This window comes from Xenopus laevis, chromosome 8L (genome assembly GCF_017654675.1).
Source record: "Xenopus laevis strain J_2021 chromosome 8L, Xenopus_laevis_v10.1, whole genome shotgun sequence".
In the NCBI taxonomy this organism is placed as follows: domain Eukaryota; kingdom Metazoa; phylum Chordata; class Amphibia; order Anura; family Pipidae; genus Xenopus; species Xenopus laevis.
The window spans coordinates 35541680-35566670 of record NC_054385.1 but is presented as its reverse complement, the minus strand read 5'-3'; the positions used below and the strand labels follow the sequence as shown (position 1 = coordinate 35566670).

The 24991-nt window shown below is 39.2% G+C and overlaps 1 protein-coding gene across 2 annotated transcripts in view; it reads left to right on the top strand.

Moving 5' to 3' along the window:
• tex11.L (testis expressed 11 L homeolog) overlaps positions 1-24312 on the top strand; it is a 52808-nt gene extending 28496 nt beyond the window's left edge. For both annotated transcript variants that reach the window (XM_041572694.1, XM_041572693.1), the window contains exons 14-30: positions 673-824; positions 1819-1904; positions 1991-2128; positions 4216-4318; positions 9038-9159; positions 9915-10000; positions 13929-13982; positions 16190-16230; positions 17506-17592; positions 18754-18824; positions 19006-19122; positions 19203-19275; positions 19363-19512; positions 21653-21761; positions 23617-23737; positions 23843-24007; positions 24133-24312. In XM_041572694.1, coding sequence (XP_041428628.1) covers positions 673-824; positions 1819-1904; positions 1991-2128; positions 4216-4318; positions 9038-9159; positions 9915-10000; positions 13929-13982; positions 16190-16230; positions 17506-17592; positions 18754-18824; positions 19006-19122; positions 19203-19275; positions 19363-19512; positions 21653-21761; positions 23617-23737; positions 23843-24007; positions 24133-24204 — 1747 coding nt within the window. In that variant the 3' untranslated portion in view covers positions 24205-24312. The remainder of the gene's footprint in view (positions 1-672; positions 825-1818; positions 1905-1990; positions 2129-4215; positions 4319-9037; positions 9160-9914; positions 10001-13928; positions 13983-16189; positions 16231-17505; positions 17593-18753; positions 18825-19005; positions 19123-19202; positions 19276-19362; positions 19513-21652; positions 21762-23616; positions 23738-23842; positions 24008-24132) is intronic.
• Positions 24313-24991: the final 679 nt, after the last annotated feature.

The window sequence follows — 24991 nt, the reverse complement described above, 5'->3', positions numbered from 1 at the left end:
GGGAATGAGCATGCCCTGGGCATTCAGAAACCAAGCTTTGGCGGAACAACTGTGCAAAGCAGCTATGTAGACCTCTATCCACTCCTTCACCAAATTTTACCATCTTTACACTTTTGCAGCACCTGACACCCGCTTTTGCAGGAAGGTTCTACAAGCCGCAGTGGTTTTTTCCACATAGGGCCTCATCCTGCCGTACTTTTGGGGACAACTTTGGTACTGTTTCCTGTGTCCCCCAAGCTGAGATTTTGTGGATTCACTTTTAAATCTCTTTCTCTTCAGTCGCTCGGGGGACACAGGACTTCCCTCCTTGGTTGGAGGCCCACGCTACTCTGTAAGACATGGTCTGGCATTGGACAACATTTTGTTCCTGTTATAGTTTTTAGTTTTGTGAATTCTTTGATACAAACTGATCAGGGCACCACCCACTAGAGGAGTATAGCCAGTGGAGGAGGAGCTAGTTCTTCTTCTTGTTGTGTCCTAGTGATACTAGCAATACCTACTGTTTCCTGTGTCCCAAGTAACTGAAGAGAAATCTAATTGTGAGTCCACAAAATCTCCTTTTAATCAAGCACTGATACCCCAATGCCATCTATTACTCATGAACTTTGTCATGCACTATAACAATAATGTATCATCAGAAGTACAACATGTATAAAATGTCTGATATTGCAGGGATTGTGTTGGATTTGACTTTCTGAAGATGACCTGCAAGAAATTTGAATCTTCTCCTGATCTTGAGAAAGCTCTTATTCTGTATATTGAACTTCTGCTGCAGAGAGGGAAGGAGTTGCTTGCCCAGCAAAAAATAGAAGACCTCATCACAGGTATGCGACAAAGAAACTATTGATTAAAAAGTACAAGTAACAGACCAACTATTCAGTGTGCAAGTTTTGGTAGGGCCCTATTTCACCCAAGTTGGAGGCAATGATTCAATGTAGGTACATAGAAGAAGCAAATGCTGGTGCTTGATTTATCAATTGAAGTAAGGCAGATGATGCAAAGTTCCTTTTCATTATTGCTTTTAAAGTAATAATCATTTATAATAGAAGCTGATGCTACAAGGCTGATTCTGATACAGATTGAAATGTTTTCTGCAGCATGCTCTAAATGAGCTCTAAACAAAGGAGAACCACTGGAGCATATACAAAAGAAGTGTGTTTATCTAATTATTTTAGAGATAAAGCAAATTTGTCAAAATAAAGATTGTTTTCGCTAATCATTGCACAGGTGAGGATGGAATTGCTGAATTTTGTCCATTTCTGTATAATGCGTTGCCAAATACAAAATCCAATATCTGTAGTAGTCACTAATAGTGGTATATTCTCTTAAAGATGAAATAAAAAATGAGCTCTAGGGAAATGTTTTAATATCTTGTCTTGGCAACAAGCTTGAACCCCTTTGGAAGGGGCCAGAACCGATACAGGGTTCAGGATGAAAAAGAAGAAGATACTGCTCGTGGTGAGTGGCTGAAATCGGCCTGCAAATTTCAGCAGGCTGATTTCGGCCCCATCTGCCCCTATCCTTAAAACAATCTCCCAGCAGATGACATTGTGTTCTAATTGCACCTGTTTTGACTTGTGGTTTATTGCCAATTTCTCCAAATAAGTCTGGAATAAAAGACACAAAGGTTATTTGCTTCTTCGGAAACATGCCCTTAGCCAAACAGATAATTTAGTTTGTGCTTAACATACAGCCGTTTATGCATTAAATGTAATGAGAACCATAAACAAATGAAAAAAAGAAGTTTATTGTAAACATTTTGTATTTTAATTGTCTTGTAGGGAAACAAAGACCGTTGTTTCATATCTTATTTTTCAGGTCATTACTCAAAAAAGCAGTTGTCTCCAGAAATGCTCAGTCATTTGCATGCCATCTTATGGGACTATGCAGCCAAATGCTTTGAGGTCTTGTAGCCAATGCTGTTTTTTTGTTATATTTCTCATCATGACTATTCAGCTCTGTTTTATTAAGAAACTGCTGTGTTCCACAGGCAAAGAACTATGCTGAGGCTTTGCAATGGTACAACTACTCCTTAAGCTTCTTTGCGTCTGGACACTCTGAACTTAACCGTGCCAAACTTCAGAGGAACCGGGCGTCTTGTTACATACTGCTCAAGCAATATGCCAAGGTTACCTTCCTAATATTATTATTAGAGCCTCAGCTCTATATTGCACCATGCAAGTTGCTTTTACAAAAAGTGTACTATGTTAAAAGATCTGCCCCTTAATGTCTGCTCCTGTGGAGACACTGCTGAGGGAGGGGCACAATTAAATTAAATTCTCCAACTCTGAGTCTGTCCCCTCCTGGCGTGTGATTGTAGTAGTCCACAGGTGAGCAGGAGGAGGACCATTGGGGTTGACTGTTGTGGCGGGGCTTGGTGGGTAGAGTAAATGCTACATGTGGCATTAGCTTAATATTTATTTAATACTTAGCCTAAAGCTTGTTTAAAATTTGCACTACAACAAGTATTTAATGAAATAACACATATAACACTAATCTGGTTACTGTCTCTTTAAATAGCAACATACCCTTGGCAATCCAGTGGCCATGAGTCCCTTTTGCACATGAAAAGTACTGGGAACTGGGAATTACAGCGCAGTGCCTCCACCTAGTGAACACTGAGGAACACACCTCAGGGGGTTCCACTAGGAATAATAAAACACACAGTTTGCAAATTAACAAATATAAACTTTATATAAACTGTAGTAAACACTTGGGCAACTAATACACTATGCACTCCTGCACTGGGGACACAGGGGACACTACCTAAATTACTATGTTGCTTCAACACAGTCCTTGTTAAATGTGACAGTCCCAATTCTCCGGAAGGGGTTAATAACCACACAGTTCAAATGATTGTCCCTTCCCCAGAGCTCTTATTCCACAGGTAGCACTACCTTATTCCCCAAAAGTACCTCTCCCTTTTGAAGTTGGCAGCAGCTCCCTCCAAGCAGGTAAAGGGTTAAGACCTGTCTTCACAAAGCAGGTAAAGGGTTAAGACCTGTCTTCACTGTGGGGCCCCACACTTGTATCCATGCCAAGATCCTCCCTTGGGTGGCTCACTCACCGGGGTGCTCTCAGAGGAATTCACACTGGAGATCACACACAGTTCTGCAGCAGGATCAATCCCACTAGTGGCCCTTTCTCCTTCTGAGTTTCTAGCCGCTTGGCAGGGGACAGGCTGGGCTCAATCTCCCCAGATTCAACAGCTTCTCTGTACCTTACAATCTTACAGCTACTCACGCTGGCTCTCTCAGCTCTCTCTCTGAAAGACCCCATGCATTTGGCTCCAAAGTCAGACACACCCTTTCTCCCAAGGATGCACTGGGGTTCCCAGCCAATCATATCGCTATCCAGCATGCAACTGGGCTAGATGATGTCACAGGCAGACAAACAGGGGAAGGATTCCTCATGTCCCCCACACACATGTAAATTAATGTTTTGAAAAATATTAAATGTTAAAGTTACTCAAGTCTTTTTACTTTTTTTTTTTAGGAATACAGGTATGAGATCCATTACCTGGAATCCCATTATCCAGAAAGCTCCAATTACAGAAAGGCTTTCTCCTATAGCCTTACATTTTAATCAAATAATCCAAATTTTTAAAAATGATTTCCTTTTTCTAATAAAACAGTACCTTGTACTCGACAAAACTTGGATATAAGTAATCCTTATTGGAAGCAAAATCAGCCTATTGGATTTATTTAATGATTACATGATTTTCTGGTTGACTTAAGGTATGAAGATCCAAATTACGGAATTATCCCTTACCTCAGGTCCCAGACATTTTGGATAATAGGTTCCATACCTATACTAGACTTTTGCCTTATTGCAGAGATATTAAGACAAGGCTGGCTGTCATTTGTATTCATAGGGGCCCCACACTACTAACTAGGCAGGAAAATTATTAAATCACTGGGTGATGGGCCTTTTTAATAAGTAAAATGGGGCCCCAAGAGAATAACATGTCCCTCACATGCACAGCCACATCCCAAGTATACAGAAAAATCCCACCATTAACCCACTGCCCAGCAAGATCTCATCTATGAATCACAACTATTCATCTCTGTTACAAGGCCCCCAACTGCAGGAGAACATCAGGAACCTTAAAATAAGAATAGAATGGCTTGTCTGTTAATATTGATAATTATATGTTTGATATTATTTAGTCATCAAGATGGACATACTTTTTTTCTGAATATGATTTATTTACAGGCTAGAGAGGCTGCAAAGGAAGCTGAGCGTTGTTATCCAGACAGCATTTTCACTCAGTTCACCTTGTTCAGGATTGAGATTCTAGAGAAAAATTTAAGTGAAGGTACATTGCTATCAGATATGTGAGATATTTTGCAGAGTATCGCTTTCTTTTTTTTTAACTGAAATGTTTTATTGATTTTCCAAGGAAAAATTCAACATGTTATAGCATGAGTTCAGAGAATCATAAGATATCATATTGAGGTTCAATCATGGTTTAAAGTGCCATAAAATAACATGAATTAAAACAAAGAGTAATTTAAATAATAAAAAAATATTTAAATTAACAAATGAATACATAAATAGATAAATAGATAATGGTGGCTGGGCTAGGTATCAGAACAAATAAAAACAATAGGCATAGACATTTTCAAGATTATAGTTAGCCAGTTGACCCAGAGAGAGAGCTGACAAACTATACATGCAGTGCTGAGAAAAGCAAGGGATCATTTTAGAGTATCGCTTTCTTAGTTGTCCAGTGACCCCCTACATGCTGCAATGGGCACATTGTCAGATCTGTCTATTCGGCCAACAAACTACATAGTAACATAGTTACATATACATAGTAACATAGTAAGTTAGGTTGAAAAAAGACACATAACATCAAGTTCAACCTTTTAACTCTATTTTAACCTGCCTAACTGCTAGTTACATAGTTACATAGTTACATAGTTAAATTGGGTTGAAAAAAGACAAAGTCCATCAAGTTCAACCCCTCCAAATGAAAACCCAGCATCCCTACACACACCCCTCCCTACTTTTAATTAAAATTCTATATACCCATACCTATATTAACTATAGAGTTTAGTATCACAATAGCCTTTAATATTATGTCTGTCCAAAAAATCATCCAAGCCATTCTTAAAGGCATTAACTGAATCAGCCATCACAACATCACCCGGCAGTGCATTCCACAACCTCACTGTCCTGACTGTGAAGAACCCTCTACGTTGCTTCAAATGAAAGTTCTTTTCTTCTAGTCTAAAGGGGTGGCCTCTGGTACGGTGATCCACTTTATGGGTAAAAAGGTCCCCTGCCATTTGTCTATAATGTCCTCTAATGTACTTGTAAAGTGTAATCATGTCCCCTCGCAAGCGCCTTTTTTCCAGAGAAAACAACCCCAACCTTGACAGTCTACCCTCATAATTTAAGTCTTCCGTCCCTCTAACCAATTTAGTTGCACGTCTCTGCACTCTCTCCAGCTCATTTATATCCCTCTTAAGGACTGGAGTCCAAAACTGAACTGCATACTCCAGATGAGGCCTTACCAGGGACCTATAAAGAGGCATAATTATGTTTTCATCCCTTGAGTTAATGCCCTTTTTTATGCAAGACAGAACTTTATTTGCTTTAGTAGCCACAGAATGACACTGCCCAGAATTAGACAACGTGTTATCTACAAAGACCCCTAGATCCTTTTCATTTAAGGAAACTCCCAACACATTGCCATTTAGTGTATAACTTGCATTTATATTATTTTTGCCAAAGTGCATAACCTTGCATTTATCAACATTGAACCTCATTTTCCAGTTTGCTGCCCAGTTTTCCAGTTTAGACAGATCACTTTGCAAAGTGGCAGCATCCTGCATGGAACCTATAGTTCTGCACAATTTAGTATCATCTGCAAAAATAGAAACAGTACTTTCAATGCCCACCTCCAGGTCATTAATAAACAAGTTGAAAAGCAAGGGACCTAGTACAGAGCCCTGCGGTACTCCACTAACAACACTGGTCCAATTAGAAAATGTTCCATTTACCACCACTCTTTGTAGTCTATCTTTTAGCCAGTTCGCTATCCAGGTACAAATACTATGTTCCAGGCCAACATTCCTTAATTTAACCAGTAACCTTTTGTGTGGCACTGTATCAAATGCTTTAGCAAAGTCTAAGTAAATCACATCCACTGCCATCCCAGAATCGAGGTCTCTACTTACATTCTCGTAAAAAGAAATTAAGTTAGTCTGGCAAGATCTATTACGCATAAAACCATGCTGGCACAAACTCATAGTATTATGATTTGCTATGAAGTCCAGTATCTTATCCTTTATTAACCCTTCGAAAAGCTTTCCTAATACTGACGTCAGACTAACTGGCCTATAGTTTTGAGGCTGAGAACGGGATCCTTTTTTGAATAGAGGCACCACATTAGCAATTCGCCAGTCTCTTGGTACAATACCAGATCTCAATGAATCCTGAAAAATTAAGTAAAGAGGTTTGGCAATCACAGAGCTAAGCTCGCTAATTACCCTGGGATGAATACCATCTGGCCCTGGACCTTTGTTAATCTTAACCTGTTCAAGTCTCTTTTGAATTTCTTCTTGTGTGAACCATGCATCATTAGTTGTATTACTAGAATTGGGAGTGTTAAGAAGGAAACCTTCACTTACTGGTTCTTCATTTGTGTAAACAGATGAAAAATACGAGTTCAGAATCTGCGCTTTTATTTTGTTTTCATCAACCAGCTGATCCCCCTCTGATAGTAAGGGTCCCACCCCTTCCTGCTTCATTTTTTTACTATTGACATATTTAAAAAATAATTTGGGATTTTTTTACTGCTTGCTGCAATATCCTTTTCTATAGCAATTTTAGCTTGCCTTATAGCTTCTTTGCATGATTTATTGGCCTCCTTGTACCTTATAAATGTTTCGGCTGTACCAGCTAACTTGAAAGCCTTAAAAGCACGTCTTTTCTTACCCACCTCAACACCAACGCTTCTATTGAACCAAAAAGGTTTTGCTTTGCAACGACGTTCCTTGCTTACAAGTGGAATATACTGACAAGTATATTTATTAAGCAGCATTTTAAAGACTTCCCATTTTTGTTCTGTGTTTAACCCTGTGAAAAGCATTTCCCACTTAATATGTTGCAGAGATGCCCTTATACTGTCAAAGTTTGCACGTCTGAAATTTAGTGTTTTAGTTACTCCCTTATAGAATTGCTTCTGCAACAGAATCTCAAAGGAGACCATGTTATGATCACTATTCCCTAAATGCTCACCCACACAAATGTTAGAGATGAGTTCAGTATTGTTAGTTATTACAAGGTCCAAAAGAGAGTTATTCCTAGTAGGTTCTTGAACGAGCTGGAATAAAAAGTTGTCATTCAGCATATTTACAAACCTACTAGCTTTTTCTGTCTTAGCAACCCCATTACCCCAGTCAATGTCTGGATAATTGAAGTCACCCATAGCAACAACTTGACCCAGCTGTGAAGCCGCTTGTATCTGCAAGAGTAGCTGGGCTTCATACTCGACACTTATACGAGGTGGTTTATAGCATACACCAATGATAATTCTTTTTGATACCTTTTGCCCAGTCGAAATCTCTACCCAGAGTGATTCTACACCCTCACCAGTGCCAGCTATTTTTATTTCTTTAGCGCATGGCTTTAATTCAGGCTTTACATACAAACCCACTCCTCCACCCTTTTTAATCCCTCTGTCCCTCCTAAAAAGGGTGTAAGTTGATCCAGAGGAAGGCAAAAAAAAAACCTCATAAGTATTTCCAATTTGCCTCAGTGGGGGAAAAAATGGCTCCAAAATGGCAATGGGACCAGTCCCTGGATCAACTTGTACTATGAGCTGTCTTCCATAACCCTGTATTCCCTCACTTGCTAAACACCATCCAACCCCTTCTTAAAGCTATCTAATGTATCAGCCTGTATAATTGATTCACATCTTCACAGCTCTCACTGTAAAAAATCCCTTCTGAATATTTAGGCGAAGCTGATCTGCCTAACTTACACATCAATGGGTCAAAACCTACACCCTAGTTTAGTTACCCTGAACAGCCTGGAATGAAGTCAGAGGTTCAAGCAGCAGGTAAACTAGAACGTTCTGATGGCACTGTAACTTACACAAGGATGGGCAGGGATGCGATGATGAACAATAGTAATTAATTATAAACACAGTGCTGTACCGTACAGGGAGGGGCAGGGATTGTTGAGCAAGAGCAATTAATAATTAAAACATGGTGCCATTTTCAATCATCGAAAAAATAACACTGACTAATCCAGGATTCTGCATTCAGTTTATTGAAGAGCAAAAACGTTCAGTGTTCCCTTTAGAAAACATTTTCCATCTTGTATTTTCCATCTATTAGTAGGTATTAAACAGTGTAGATTGTTGCATTAATGGTCATTGGTAGTATTAATGTTCAGTGCTATTTAAACCCAAAGTTATAGCCCTTAAAGGGGTTGTAGATCCAAATATTTCATAATTTGTGTAATGAAAACAAAACGTTAATTTAAGCAGCTTTCCCAAATACAAATTTTCAGTTAATTTAGAGGTAGTAACAGCAGTATCTGACTGTACTTTAATTATTCCTTACACTGCTGGTTCTATGTGTACAATTGAAAAATGCTCAAATTGCCACAATGCCCTCTGTAATTCCCTTTTCCTAAGCTAAGAAATGTAGACCCAAGAAAGATGTGAACCACATCAAGTCACTAAACCAGTGACCAGTATTTTTTATTTAACAATTCCACAAACAGCTGCTATCCTGTACAGACAAATCTATTTATTGGGATCTAAGTTAATATTGCAATACATTCCAGAACTTATCATCTCTTTCATGCACTAAAATTATTGTACACAACATCACTATAAATATTAAGATACCAATGTTGGATGAAAATCGCTAAGACCTTCAGATTTCACCCTGCTGCCCTCAGGTTAACCCATAGTGAGGCTAATGCTGACTTTGGTAATATTAGGATTCGGGAAGTAAATTTAGATTTTTGAATCAAATTATTTAGTGATTGTTATAACTAATTTAAATTGCAGCTACTTACGCTCTCCATGAAATGAAGAGATTGGCATCACAATCAAAATCAGAGGATTTGCTCATGGAACAGTCCTGCTCACCAATGGATTTGCTAAGCCTTGCAGCACAAATAGCCTTGGAGGTAAGAGGATATTTGGACAGTGGACGAGAGAGAGCTTTACAGCAAAACTACAACTTTTTACACCTACTTTGTACAGGTATATTGGAGTGCAATATACTGCCATTTAAAAGCCTCCAATAAAATGAGTATACAAATGCAATTAATCTAGGATTTAGTTTGGATTTTTGAAAAATCATAGTCCTTTTTATGTTGGATCCTGGTTCGGCAGTGGCAGCCGATTCACACCCTTAATGTCATGTAGCGTAAAAATGATGGCCAACAAAATAGATAATGTATTGTCCATCTGGGTAAAATGTAAAACTATTTTGGATTCGGCCGAACCTCCGAATCCTTCGTGAAAGATTTGGCTGAACCGAATCAGAATCCTAATTTGCATATGCAAATTAGGGGTGGGAAGGGAAACCCGAACCGAATCCTGGATCCGGTGCATCCCTAGTAAAATTCTGCCCCATGCCAAAAAAAAAAACAGGCAGTCAACAAGTTGGGTTTTGCAGCCAGGAAGAATTCTTTGCACCACTGCCCCCTGAAGATTCTTTTGTGGCACTTTCCAGTTACGCAACTGTTTTGTTTCCTATATTCATACCAGAAAGCAGCTATTAGATATTACTGCTTCACTGGGAAACTGGTAAAATGCCTCCTTTAGAATCATAGTTCTTATTTACTTTACATTCATTTAAATATTTCAATGCTAATGTGTATAACTGACATATTTTGCATGTCATATGTTGCGCAAATCTACTACTTGCTTTTTTTAGGGAGATCACCATGACATTGCAATTAAAGCTTTGGAAATCCTGGCCGAGCAATCTCCAGATATTCAGCAAGTGTTTATAGCTCTCAGGTAAGTTGAAATTAATGATCATGCATTGCAGCAAAAATTATGATTTGGATGCTGAGGTAGGGGGTCTTGGGAATGGGCAAGTGGGACTAGAGTCATGCAGCGGGTCGGGTACCCACGGGTAACCCGTAAAAACCTGCAGTACCCTGAGTGTTACGGGTAGAAGTTCCGGGTGCGGATATAGACGCGGGTCGGCGGTTCTGCGGGTTTGCGGGTCTTCTCAATAGTGATTGTTACTCCTTTTTTTGGATCACGGCTACTTCCGATGATGTCACTTCCGGTTTACAATGACAGCACTTCCTGTTTTACTCCTTTTTTTCTGATCACGCCTACTTCTAATGATGTCACTTCCAGTTTACAATGACAGCACTTCCTGATTCTTGATGGTCAGCGGATCGCGGGTCCGGGTTGCGGATAAGGTACTTGCGGGTCGGGAAGTGGGTCCAAGCGGATAAGAATGCGGGTCCGGGTTGCAGATTGCAGATTGCAGGTATGGGTCGGGTACGGGTTCCAAAAAATGGACCCGCTCAGGACTCTAAGTGGGACTTCAGAATATTATTGGGGTAGAGGACAAACAATCATACAAGTGTCACAAACATTTTTTTAAATAAACATGGGGTACAGTTAATATTTTTCAGTGACCCCCATGACAGCTCTGAGGAAGGGCTAAGTGGTGACCACTGTTCTAAAGCCTACTCATACTGGGGTCTACATTGTTACGTACTATAATGTTTTTGTATGCTCAATAAGGAAAAATATATGAATATCTCCAGTAAGATGTGAAATAGCCCATACTAATGAAAGGGCGGATAGAGGTGGATCCAGTAGCTGCAGAAAGAAAACCCTAATTCTGCCGTTTGAGCGCTACTGCAAAAGTATCCCCATCTGTTTTTCATCTGGCTAGCACACTACACTACTTAATTGATTTCTTATCTTTAAAATGAATGGCTTCATGCACAGTCAGCCTCTGGTTTGGATCCTGGCCACATAAAGCTCTCTGTATGTTTCCAAGGAACCCAAGTTTATCCCTCAGCATTACATACTGGCATGGGCCCAGGCCCCGTCTCTTTCCATCACAGATGAGAACTAGAAAAGTGACTGCAAATTTTCCAAGCCTGCTACAGCTTTGAAAATAGAACTGAAATGTTCAGAAAGCTTGATGAGATTATCATCTTAATTAGTGTTGCTAGCCAATAAAGTATCACCTTTATACCTTTAACAAGACTGCAGAGAACCACCTGGTTTCTGACATAGACTTCTTCTTTTACCAATTACCTGTTCAGCAGCTTAAACTCAAGAAGCTAGTATAAAGCATATTAAAAATTTTCCTGCTGTGTCCATTATTTTTATAGTACTTACAAAAATAATGTGCATGTCATATGCAGTATTTAACATCTATTTAGCAGCCCAATGATTATTCTCTAAAATACATCAAGGAAATATATTTCAACATAAACATGTTTCTTAATAAATGTTCCTGTGACTTACTGTGTAGCATTATTTTCAACATTAAGGGGTCTATTTCTGCAGCCTTGATTTTTTTTCTGGTCGAGTGGGTTTATTATACCCCAAAGCTGCTAAAAATACGAAAATACTACAGCTAAAACCTGTCGAGGTCATGTAGAGTCAATGGCAGAGGTCTCTTTTACAATCTGAAGATATTTCTTGATCACGATCTGTGCTGGATAATCCGAAAATAGTCAGGATTTTCAGGCAAGAACTGAAAAAATTGAGCGATTCAGGCTTGAAATTCTAAAAAGTTGTCGCACGCTTTTCCGGCAATTACTTTTTCGAGATGATTATTTGATAAATTATAATTTGTTAAATTCATGGATGGCAGTTAGGTTGACTTTGTTTTTATAGAAAAATGGGATAAATTTGAGTTTTACAATATAACTCCCTTAATGCCTCATCGACTTGTGATACTAATAAAGGGTAGCAACATTTGCAATATATTAACCATAACTTTTAGTGTCATATATCATAGAATCTAAAGCACTGGATCTGAAGCTACAGAGTGGAAATCCTGTTGATTCCACATTTCTGGGTTACTATTGAATGAATGAGGGATTGCAAGTGTGCCTGGCAACTCATGTACCATCTGCTCATATCTGTCAGTCACTTAAAGGGCCATTGATAACAAGCGTATTGCATTGTATTTATACCATAGCCTGCAATGTTATAAGCCGCTGGGTGGGCGTGGGCTGATGTTCACTATGTATGTAAAGTTTGGGATCATTCAGAAATATTCATGTTTTTGATTCATTTTCCAAGGTAGAAAAAAATTCTGCTCAATACATCAACACTATCAACATTATTTTTAGTTCATATAATGTCTATTCATCACACTTTACCTTCATCAGAGAATGCTCCATTTGCAGTATGTCCAGCTTTGCAGATCTTTAGCATTCTAGCATGAAGCTAGTTGGGGGAAATGTAAAGCCACTGTGGCTTTACAATGAAGCTCCTCCTATAAGAGCTCCATAAAGCTGTGGCCTGGTGATTGTGCCAGACAGTTCCTTGGCTTACAGTTTCTTCCCTAGGTTTTGAATAGCTTAAAATAATGCTTCAGCTTAGTGTCCTGCAACTGCTGCATGATGAAGTTTGCACCAGTCAGCAACACATTTCTTTGTGACTCAAATCTTTTAAATCATTTTCTGTACATTCCCTTCTTGCTCCACCCTGCCATGCACCACTACTCCCAGTCCTGACAGATTATTACTATTACTATTTAGCTTTTCAATAAGCTGATGGCATAATTGGTTCAGGAGGAAACAATTATTGTAGGTGTAGATAGCACATCTACATTTCCAGTAAATCCATATTTTTTTTTGTGGCTGTATTTCTCTTCGTATATATCATCAATTATTTCTGCTGGGCTCAATCTGTTTTGAATCCGCATTTTAATAAATGGGCAAATGGGGCATTTGCTTGGACTTACCATTTGACTTTAATCTACTATAACAATTGTGGGAAGTATCTGCCAGAAACTGCAGACCCCTCATTTAATTAAATGGAAGTGCTCTGCAACAGAACCGTTTAAACTTCTTTTTATTGCAACACATTTTCCTATTTCTACAAGAAGCTGATCGGCTTTTTCTTGTGGTGTTCCACAGAGAGGTGGGCTGTGAGGTTCTTCTCATTTGTTTCCCAGCAAAAAGCACAGAATAAGGGGATCTCTGGTCTGTTTTATTTATTGCCTGCCTTGATGGGCAGCTGTGGGGCCCAAAAATGATTTAATACCATTATCTTTGACCTGGGCCACAAGTACCTTAAATCGCCTTGCTCTCTTGCCTTAAAGTACCATGCAGTGCTAGAAAATATTATTAGACTATTGTTAAAGTATTATTAAAGTATTATCACAATTATAAAGCTCCAGCTTATTTACAATAACAGTAGAGCATAGACATCAAACACAAACATGACATACTGATAGCAGAGACAAAGGGAGTCCTGCTCATTAGAGCTTACACTCTTAAAACTACATTATAGTAAAGAGCCATAAACCGGGGAGGAGGCACCTAATTATGCTTGTGTTGTAGTTGGGGGAACGTAGGTGTGCATTGTATGCAATGAAACACAACAAGCAAGTGACAAAGTTCTGGGTAACTATGGCCAATGACTATATTATAATGTTTTTATTAGAGGACTTCCACATCATTTAAACTGGTGTTAGTTTTTCTGCCTTATCTTGTTTTTTTATCTTTACATAGTCTTCCTTCTCACCAGACTATGCCACCTATTAACAAAGAGGCAAAAAGGGTTATTTTTTAATTGCCTCCCATTCATTTCAAAAAGGAATCTCCTGTATTGTCTCAGTATAATATACGCAAATGAGGTGAAAAAGAAACACAGATGCTGCATGTGCATAAATATATCAGGTTAGGATAATCTGATTCTATAGTGCTTTCTTGCAATAACTTTGTTCTAGGTGTTTGATACGCTTGATACTCTCAAGAGAAGATGGAGATTTGGGAGAAAGAAGGTTGGTAATATTTCTTTTAACTTCCTGAAACTGAAAGGAGTAATGCCTGACTGTGCCTGCAGCCAGGTATTTGACCAAGGTACAGGACTGGCCTGAGTGTCATCTATTTATATATTTGGAATGGAAAAATAAAGTTATCATAGAAGTGAACAGTGATGTAACTAGAGTGCATTGGGCCCCTCTGCAAAATCTTGAGAGTGCTCGGCACACTGCACTTCCCAAGCCTTCTGCCCACTGCACTGCACTTACAACTCCCCGCCCTGCACCCACCCACTCCTGCCTCATGCCCGGCAGGGCAAAAGCTAAAAGAGTGATTGGGAGGGGGGTTCCACTAAACGGTAGAGGAAGCAGACCAAGTCCCCTACTCCCCGGGCCCCCCTGGTCTGCTTCCTCTATAGTTATGCCACTCAGGGGTGTTTCTGCCATGAGGCAAGTTGAGCACCTTGCCTTAGGCAGCATCTCCACAGAAGTTACCAGGGGCGGCAAAAAGCCTCTTCTGGTAACTTGAAGAGCCGAATTTCCATCTTTTAAACAGGAAATTCGGCTTTTCGCTCTCTGCGATAGCGGTGCGCCCCCCTCCCGGACCCCCGTCTGCGATTTTAAGGTAAGTGCGACAGGTGTGTGGGGGGTGGCAATTTCAATGACGCCTCAGGCGGCATCACATGCTGAAACGTGCCTGATGCCACTGGCCATGAATATTGGTGTATGCTGGGCCTCCTTCTTACATATACACTGCATCCATTGATGTGACCATACAGTGAGTCGCACCACCAGGAGCAGGGTGTGCTCCTAATTCCATTTTTTCACTGCTTCAATGCCAGACAATCACCTGGTGGGCCCCAGCCAACGATAATTTTCATCAGCCCTTTATTATTTCTAATCATAAGCCTATATAAGACATATTACATTGAGCACTGTCAGCATCAAAGCAGGCCCTTAATGCCATTTCTCTGTTGGGCCCTTGGATGCCCAGTCCAACACTGGGTAAGTAGTTAAAGCAACCTTCCTTACATGTTTAGTAGACGTTTATGCAGTTTTGGGTTTCCGTATGGGTGACGTTTCTTATGGGCTCTCATAGGGGCAAATTCACTAAGATTCCTAGTTGCGCCAGGTACAACTTCGCCCGCGCTTCGCAGCCGCGATTCGTAGTTTCGCCAGCGCTCCGCAAATTCACTAAAATCCAAAGTTGCGCACAGGGGTAGCGTAAGTTTGCGAAGTTGCGCTAGCGTTGATTCGCCAAGCGAAGCGAAGTTTCGCTAGCGATGGTTCATTTGCATACGGCGCCAAAATCCAATTTCAATGGAGGAATACGTAGCAGCACTACAAATGCCTAGAAAACCTTCAAAACATCAAATAAAAATTTTATTTTGCCCTACACATGTGCCCACTGTATAGGTAAGTTGCCATGAGTCAGGAAATGTAGGGGGGAAGGAGGGGAGCCCCAAAAAAAATTTCGATCTTTTTCAGCCTATCACCCATAATGTAGAAAACACGCCAGCGTTTTTTGGGACTTAGAAAAATTTTTGACTTTTTTTTAAGCAATCCCTATCTACTCTATTGCGCTTCGCCTTGTCTGAGGTGGTGAAGGAAGTCTAGCGTAAAAGGTAGCATTCACTACACTGCGCGCGTTAGTGAATTTGCGTAGTTACGTCCGTAGCGAAAATTCGCCAGGCGTAAGAGTGCGAAGTAACACTAGCGAATCTACGCCAGCGTTCGTTAGTGAATTTGCGAAGTAACGAAAATGCCCAACGCTAGCGAATTGACGCTAGCGTTCGGCGCTTCGGCGCTTCGGCGCTTAGTGAATTTGCCCCATAGACTTGTCAAGTTATAGTACAGTAGTTGCATTTTGTGAGGTAATGTCAAACTACAAAATATTTGTTCACCACAAAATATTCTCAGTGATACAGTATATTCCATGTTGCAGTATATATACTGAAAATAAAAAGATGTGTTTCTTCAATAACTGGGCGATTGGCTTATGCGTGTGGCTAACCTCAAAAGCTATTAATGGATTCTTTGGAAACTTGTCATTTGATATTGCCCTTCATTTGGCAATACGATGCTGCAAGGAGCCTTGTGGTTACTGATCATCGCACTTAATGATGTTTGTTTGGTTTGCGAAGTGCTTTTGGGGAAGTTGCAGTTCTGCCTTTGTAATTTTTCATGAGGCTTTGCTGTTTTCAGAGATTTTATGTTTTTTCTTCCAGGGACGATGATCTGGATCTCATGATTTCGTATTTAAACACAGGTATTGTATAGTATGGGGCATATTTGTTAAAGGATGAAAGTTAAAATTTGGGGTAGTTTCAGAAAAAATGACAATTCCCCTAAACATTGCCAATTTACTGAAAGGAGAATTCAACAAATTTTGAAAAATTGCTGTCAATTCACGTCTCTTCTCCAAGTGAGAATTCTCCATTTAATATGGTCCAATTTACTAAGAGCGCAACAATGAAAGAGAAAAAGTGAAAGAAGACTTTTCACCATTAAAAAGATAGAGCAGCCCTTTTTGAATCTCATTATCTATGTCACTTCATCCCTGCAAATTTTCCATATGTCATTAGGTGAACAGTGGTGAAGTTTGCCCCTAAGCTTTCCTCTTTACACATAAAGGGCCCATCATTGGGTAAATACTTTTGACTTTTTGAAAACGATAATATGTAATACAGGCAATGTTATTTCAAGTTACCTTACTGTGGATCAGCAAATTCAGATGTCATGCCATAAAAAACAATCCCAACTAATGCATCTAAATCAAGGGGAGTAACTACAGAGACAGTAGATCCTGCTTTACAAGGGGGCTAAGGAGTATAATAATAATGAGCAATTTCAATATACCTTGTTAAAAAAAGGTCAACTTACAAATATTTTGGGGCCCTAAATTGAATTTGCTGTTGGGCCCAGTAACATCTAGTTATGTTATTCATCTAAATGCATGTACTGGAACTAAAACAATCCTAACTAATGCATCTAATACAAAATAAAGATTTGATACAGACAATAAAAGGCACAAGACAGGATGTACATTTATCTTATTTATATATAAAATGCATCGATCAGATTCAACCCCAGAAGGAAAAACTTCTGGGAAGAGGGGTTGAAATTAGCAGAAATGAACCCTGAACCACACTAAGTGCTAGTAAGGGTGAAATTAGTCTGTACTGTACTAGTATCAGTCGGTGAGCACAGGGTGTTCCATGAAATGTATATTTTAGGAATTCCATTTGGTTTCCTTTCCAAGAATTCTGGTTGTTTTGCAAACAAATGAGGGTCTCTTCACTATTAATATGCCATTCCCATTTTATTTATAATAACCTGTTCTATTACATGTGGAAGCTTTTTTAGTAGTGTACCATTTGGCAAGTCTGGAAGTAGGTACAGTATGTCTCTATGCTGGTAATAGACTCCATGACAGTAGCACAAACATTGCTATATTCACAGACAGTTACTAAAAAGGCAATTTGAGTGTTCCTTGTGACCAGTGTTTGTCATTTTACTGTATTATTTATTTGACTTGTTACAGTGCAAGACAAGCTTGCAGAGTCCCCACAGGAAGGAGCCTTGAACCCAGAAAAGCGTACTAGTGAGGCAAACTGGTTCCGAAAAATTGGTAAGCCTCCAAAGACATCAGGGCTAGAACTAGAGGTAGGCAGCAAAGTCATTTGCCTAGAGCATAAAAGGCAGGAGGAAAGCACCTCCAACTAATATGGAGCAAATGGTGTGCAGGGTCAAAACAATGATATATACAAAACAAAAAGAGAAAGGACAGATTGGCACCTCAATAGCACCTTCCCATTCAAAAATATATTTGTGAGTATGAGTAAAACCTAACCTTTATTAATAATATTAAAAATGAAACACTGAAATGGATTGGTGCATAGGTGTAACAGGTCTGGAAAACTAGCATTTGTGGAATTAAAAAAAAGGTAATTGTGTATATTTATGCCCATTGAGTGAGTACATTGTGGCTTTTTTCTACTTCAAATAAATAATATAAAAAGTCGAATGCTTATTTATTAAAAAATCTGTATACAAAAAACTTGACTGAATACAATTGCGGAAAATAACTTGAATACCTTGAATATGAAAATTAACAAACTTAGAAAATGCAAATTTGTGAGATTACAAGCTTTAAAAAGACTCCAGAATCTCTATAAAAAAAATAAAAAGGCTTATATTTTGCCTAGGACAACTCCCATTGACTTCTTCATGAACTCACAAGCTTTTAGAAGTTTTTTGAGTTTTTCTGCTTAATAAATACCATATATTCAAGTTTTTGAAAATACAATTCTAATTTTTGAGTTTTTGTGCAGGAAAATTTGAATCATGGCAAAAATTTAAGTTTGAACGTTAATATATCGTACCCCCTAGAAGTCTTGCCAAAATCCAAGTCATTTTTTTTTTAAATAAGTTTTTAAGGTTGTAAGGTCACAAATTCAAGATATTTGAGTTTTATTTCCACAATTGTATTCAAGCTTTTTACATTCTGATTTTTTAATAAATAAGCAAACATACAAGGTTTTTAAATAGGGAGTTTATTTGAAGTAGGAAAAAACTCTTATATTTCACAAATACGGTTTTTAGATAAATAATTTGTGTGCATTGGTAGCCAAGTGCAAAAAAGGACAAGCATTTGTAGACAGACATTTGCTCTTTGCTCAGTGTCTATCCGCAAGGAAACGCATTGTGTTTCAATGTACAGGAAATGTGTGTAGCCTGCGTAGGTTTTAGCAATTCCACAAATTCAACCTCTTCCATTTTGTCTCATCAGCATGGAATCTTGCTGTGAAAAACCAGGAATCCCAACAGAAAATGAGAGATTGCTTCATCCTCTCTTACAAGGTACTGAAGATGAGGGAACTGGCTGACTTACTGTAAGTGGTGATATAATACTGTTATACTGGTGGGAGTTAATGTCAGCATTCTTACAGACCGTAATACTGGTTTATAATACTGGCGATATGATACTGTAATATTATATAATAATGTAATACCAGGAGTTAATCTCAGCCTTTTTTTACAGATCTCCCTCTTTTGCCCCTGTGATAAGCCAATCCTAGTAGCACAAAAATCTTGCCTTCTGTTGGCAGCTGCTGTAGACTTGGATTTGGCAAGAAAAGCCACGGATCATTTTAAACAGGTAGAATCTTACTTGATACCTTCTTTACCCCTAATCGAAAGAACCTCTACTTGAACTCTGCTGTGTTACTCCCTTGATAGATACAGCTATTCACTCAGTCACTGGAACACATCCAACTATGTCGTGAGATATGGAGAGTTCTCCAGTCCACTGGTAGGGTACATTGTAATATACAATATAGTGTATTTTCCTAAGTAGCCATGCCACCAGAACTACTAACTTGCTCTCCCTTGTGCACAGGTGAACTCATTCATGACCCAACAGAGGTTCTCTTGCTACTTTATGAATTTGAAGTCAGGGCTAAGTTAAATGATCCACGGCTGGACTCTGTTTTAGAAGCTGTATGGGAGTTGCCAAATCTTGATATAAAGACTTTAGAAACCATCGCTTGTAAGTCGTATTCATATTCACTAATATGAGTTTACCGAGTCAAAGGTGTGGAATGTCCAACAAATCAGAATATAAGCTGCAAGACAAATTAGTGATAAACTTGCAAGGTGTGTATCATCAGGCCCTCGGATTAATTAGGACAACTCTGCAATGTGTATGATGTAATATTAATCAACATTTAAAGCGCATATTAAGGGGTTGGCATGTAGAATTACACGTTCAGCAGCATGAGTAATAGCCAGTATTCTGGCCCAGCTTGCATTAACTTGTGAATCATACAAGTTCTTTTTTATTGCTTCAGTGCTCACAGTTTATTAACAGCACAAAAGCAGTACCAGTATATCAGCATATAAAATCGAACTTAGACAATGCGTGAACTATATGTAAGTGTCTCTCATTGACATTTATATGTGGTTTTGTTGTTTTACCTGACTTCTTTTATATGGGAATTCTATCAATTGTTGTTGTCTCAAGGCTGGATACATTTTGGGCATAGGTTGATTTCAGCCTTTTTGGTGGGAATGATATGTAAATGCTCCACTAGTAGGCAAGGTGCATGTTGTATATCTATTCATCCTAAAAATTAAGAAGAGGTAATGCTGTATGTGAGTCTCTAGTTCCACAAAATTAGCCTGCTTGGTTGAAGAAGAAGGAGGAGAAGGAGGAGAAAAAGCCAAAGGAGATCCAGACACCACACCTTAGCTAAAAATATGCCTTACTTATATTGTGGGTAATTCTATCAGTGGGAACAACTTTTATAGAAAATAAGAACAATATTTAAGAAGGGCAGGTGTAGTAATATTTAGAAATAGCCAGTTTATAAAAGCTGTTTTTTTAAGGTGTTTGAGAAACAGAACAAATGCAAGCATGAGAAGTCTCAAAAATGAACTCTTGCTATACATTAACTGAGGTGTCCTAGCAGAGAAAGTAGAAACATTCTCCTCAAATGGGATCTAAACCCTCTGTAAACCTGCCCCTCTGCAGCCCTAACTTTATAAAGAAGCTAGCAAAGCTTAAAGGGTGCCTATCTTAGTAAAAGTGTTTCCCACACCAGAGGTAATGGGATCCACATTCTGCTGAAGACAACAATACTATGTTGCGGAGAAAATGCTCCTAGCACAGGCAATCTGGCAGAAAATGAATGGGTTCTTTCCCTAAAATGGTTTATCATCACTGCAGGAGTAATGAGCTTTATAAATCATGCATTTTATACCAAGTCATTTTCAGTGGAGAGTGTATTGGGAGCTTATACTGACTAAATCAGTGGGAACGAGTGCTGATTGATGACTCAAACCATTCCTAAATATAGTCTGTAATAATATATGGAATGTGACCTAGTTATTACCTAACAGTACATTGCCACTTATACTAACATTCATTTGACCATTTAATTGTTAAACGCTACTGTTACTGAACCTTACCCTGTAACCTGTCCTCATACCCTTGATTGCAGGTTGGCCAACTGAATAGGAAATGGATTCTCTTAAATGTATTTTCTGATTGGCTAGTGACTGGAGGCCGGCTGGTATCGCCTCAGAGGACGTTATGTAAACGGAATTGTTTTGTTGGACCCAAGAGTTTTGAATTATGTCTTATAAAGTGTTTGCTTTGTCACTGGCTGTCCTGGCTATATAGACGACAAACATCAGCCCATCGTGTGCTTGTTGTCATTGTAAGATAGATTCTAAACCAGAATGAACAAAAAGTATTGTTATTTCAACTGATAAAAATCTCAGCAAAGCACTCTGACAATATCATTTCTCTGAGGCAACAGAAAATAGAAATATAACATTAACATCAACATTTCCCACTAGCCAAACAAATGAATGGTAAGTTGTCGTATGGATCATCCACAGAGACACCAACCCCATGTCATAATGATGATAATGATTTAGTCCTGGATTTATTAAGCCTAAATTCCCCTTGTGGGAACACAAGAAGGTGATAAAAAGGCCCAGAGTTGATTGCTATCAACCTCATGCCATGGCTTGGTTGATTTCTCTGCATCTTCTCAAAGGACTCACTTAGCAGTAGGATAAAAAAAAAAACCCTGAGTAGTAGTAATGTCAGCTAACGGATTATAAAATGAGCATAACAAATATGCATTGTATCAATTTGACATATTTCTGATTTCTCTTAGCTCTGTCCATGGAGACTCCTGCATATTATCCATCTATCTGTAAGCGGGCACTGCAGGGAGCACTTTCATTGCTTAAAAAGCAGGACCCAGTGGATACGCCAAGGATAAGGTAACATTTAACCCCTGGAAGCAGTGGCATAACTAGATGTTACTGGGCCCCACAGCAAATTAATTTTAGGGCCCCAACATATCCAGAGGTTGTCCTGTTTTACCAATTTATGTTGAAATTGCTCATTAATTAAGCTATTTTAGGTTAAAACTGCGCTGGCCATGGGGAAAATATTACAGATTGGTGCACCTTTTCTTGTCCTTTAAAGAAGTATGGCTACTCTCTATACTAGTGTTGTCCAGCGAATGAATTATAGTGGGCCAGTTATACAATATACAGCTACATCTCTGTAGCATCAAGCCCTTAAAGGGGTTGTTCACCTTTGCATTAACTTTTAGTATGATGCAGAGAGTGATATTCTGAGACAATTTGCAACTGGTTTTAATTTTTTATTATTTGTGGTTTTTGAGTTATTTAACTTTTTATTCAGCAGCTCTCAAGTTTGTAGTTTCGGGTCCAAAGTCCCCTAGCAATCATGCATTGATTTGTATAAGAGACTGGAATATAAAGAGGAGAGGGCTTGCATAGAAAGATGAGTAATAAAAAGTAGCAATTACAATAAAAGTGTAGCTTTACAGAGCATTTATTTTTAGAAGGGATCAGTGACCCTCATTGGAGAGCTGTAAAGAGTTAAAAGAAAAAGGCGAATAATTAAAAACCTATAAAAAATAAATAATGAAGACCCATTGAAAAGTTGTTTAGAATCGGCCATTCTATAACATACTTAAAGTTAGCTTAAAGGTTAACCACCCATTTAAAGGAGAACTAAACCCTAAAAATGAATGTGGCTAAAAATGACATATTTTATATACTGAACTTATTGCACCGGCCTAAAGTTTCAGCTTGTCAATAGCAGCAATGATCCAGAACTTCAATCTTGTCACAGGGGGTCACCATCTTGGAAAGTGTCTGTGACACTCACATGTTCAGTGGGCTCTGAGCAGCTGTTGAGAAGCTAAGCTTAGGGGTCGTCATAAATTATCAAGCAGAAAATTAGTTTGGCCTGTAATATCTGATGCTGCAAGGCTGAGTATTAAATTCTGATGCTAATTGCACTGGTTTCAGTGCTGCCATGTAGTAATTATCTGTATTACTTACTATTAATTTTAATAGTAATTCTATTACTATTAATATTAATCCTTATATTGTGCATTTCTAGTGCATTTCTATTCTATGTCTACTGTAATTGTGAGTGGGTCCCTAAGCTCAGTAAGTGACAGCAGCACAGAGCATGTGCAGTGAATCAGCAGAAAAGAAGATGGGGAGCTACTGGGGCATCTTTGGAGATACAGATCTTTACTGCTAAAGGGCTGTGGTTGCCTTGGGCTGGTACAGAAAAGTGCAAAACATAATGTACAACATTTCTAGCTACTTCTTTAGTTCTCTTTTAAGCAGGCCAAAATCCATCATAGAGTCAGACTGGGGCCCCAGTTGGACAGTTTGTTATACATCAAACTTACTCATTCTGTGCATCTTGCTCTCTAAAACCGATACAGAAAAAGACAGAGAGAGAGAGAGAGAGGGAGAGAGAGAGAGAAAGAGAGAGAGAGAGACTGCACACTTAACAGCACCACCTTATATAGTAATAAAGGTTAAAATGGTCCCAGTGCTTTATGAATATTCAAAAAGTGACATCCTTGTTAGGACTGGTCATGCTTTGCAACTTGGGGTTAGATTTGCTAAATCTCTTGCCAACTGAACTGGAAGCAAATGATTTCTAAGGCAAATAAATTAATGGAGGTGAAACCGGACATGTGTTTTAATACATATATCTGGGTACCTCTGAGATCCCAAGAAGACAGAGAGAGAAATTTTACTTGACATCAGGTCTAATTTGTACTTTCCTGCTCAACAGTAAATGTCTGCACAGCCTGGTGAAGCTAAACCTGCCCAGTGAGATGATGGAGATAGAGCCTTGTGTGCAGGAGGAAGTGTGGAGATACTACCAAGAGGCCGTCACTATTATCACTACTTACGTAAGTCCTAAATAACAGAGATAGATTTGAGCAGGGGAAGCTGAGCGCTACAGTAGGTGTAAGTGAGCTGTAACAGGACAACATCAGATATTTCTTTGTTTTCAGGAGGATTATCCAGAAACGGAGATTCTATGGCTAATGACACGGGCTTGGAATACAGGTGCAGTGCTGTACAGTGTGGGGAGGTATGCAGACACAGAGCATTGGTGTGCTTTGGCCATGCGACTGCTCAATTACCTGGGATCTTTAAAGAGCACCTATGAGAATCAGGTATGAAGCATGCTGGGATGTTCATTTTGTAGGACTAACAGCAGACAGAAGGGTAGAGAGGAGTGCTTTCATTGTGCAAGGGTTTGGCACTAAAAACACACAATACCTTTTCTTCCTACTTTTAGATGGCTGGTTTGTACAGCGAGATTCTAGCACGATTAGACACAGCGAAAAGGGCCCAACCAAATGAAGAATAGTCCAGCAATCTAGTGTATCGCTCACAGAACATGGTGGTAATCTGCTAGAACTGATTTTGTGTTTCATGTTGTACCTGAATTCTCAAAAAATTAAATAACTCATGTTGACTCAGTTTGGAACTAGTACATATTGTCATTGGGCATATACAGTACTTGCTATAGTTACATAGGTTCTTTGGGTTAAAAACTGTCAACCCCCCCATCTAAATAACCCCCTAAACAAAGCTGAGTCTCCTGCAAGTACTGTAGCCCTGGATATTATTCTGTTCTTCATGTCTAAAGGGGTAGCTGCTGGTTCTTTCATCTTTTTTATGGGAAAAAATTATCCCCCACTATCTGTCTGTAGTGCCCTCTAATGTACTTGTAATGATGAATCATGTCCGCTCACAAGTCTGTTTTTTTCCAGAGAAAATAATCCCAACCATGTCAGTCTACCCTCTCAAAATTGAAGTCTTCCATCCCTCTAACCAGTTTAGGTGCACTTCTCTGCACTCTCTCCAGCTCATTTATATTCTTCTTAGGGCAGAGAAACACGGCCAGCTTCGGGGAGATTAGTCGCCCGGCGACAAATCTCCTCTTCTTCGGGGTGACTAATCTCCCCGAAATGCCTTCGTCTGGCTAAATTTTTGGCAGGATGGCAATCGGAGCGCTTCGTTTTCCGAAGTTGCGCGAAGTTGCTTCACGAAGAAGTGCCCGAGTGCCATCCCGCCTATGATTTTCATTCTAGCTTGCGGGAAGGCAGGGGAAGGCAGTTCGGGGAGATTAGTCGCCCTGAAGAAGAGGAGAT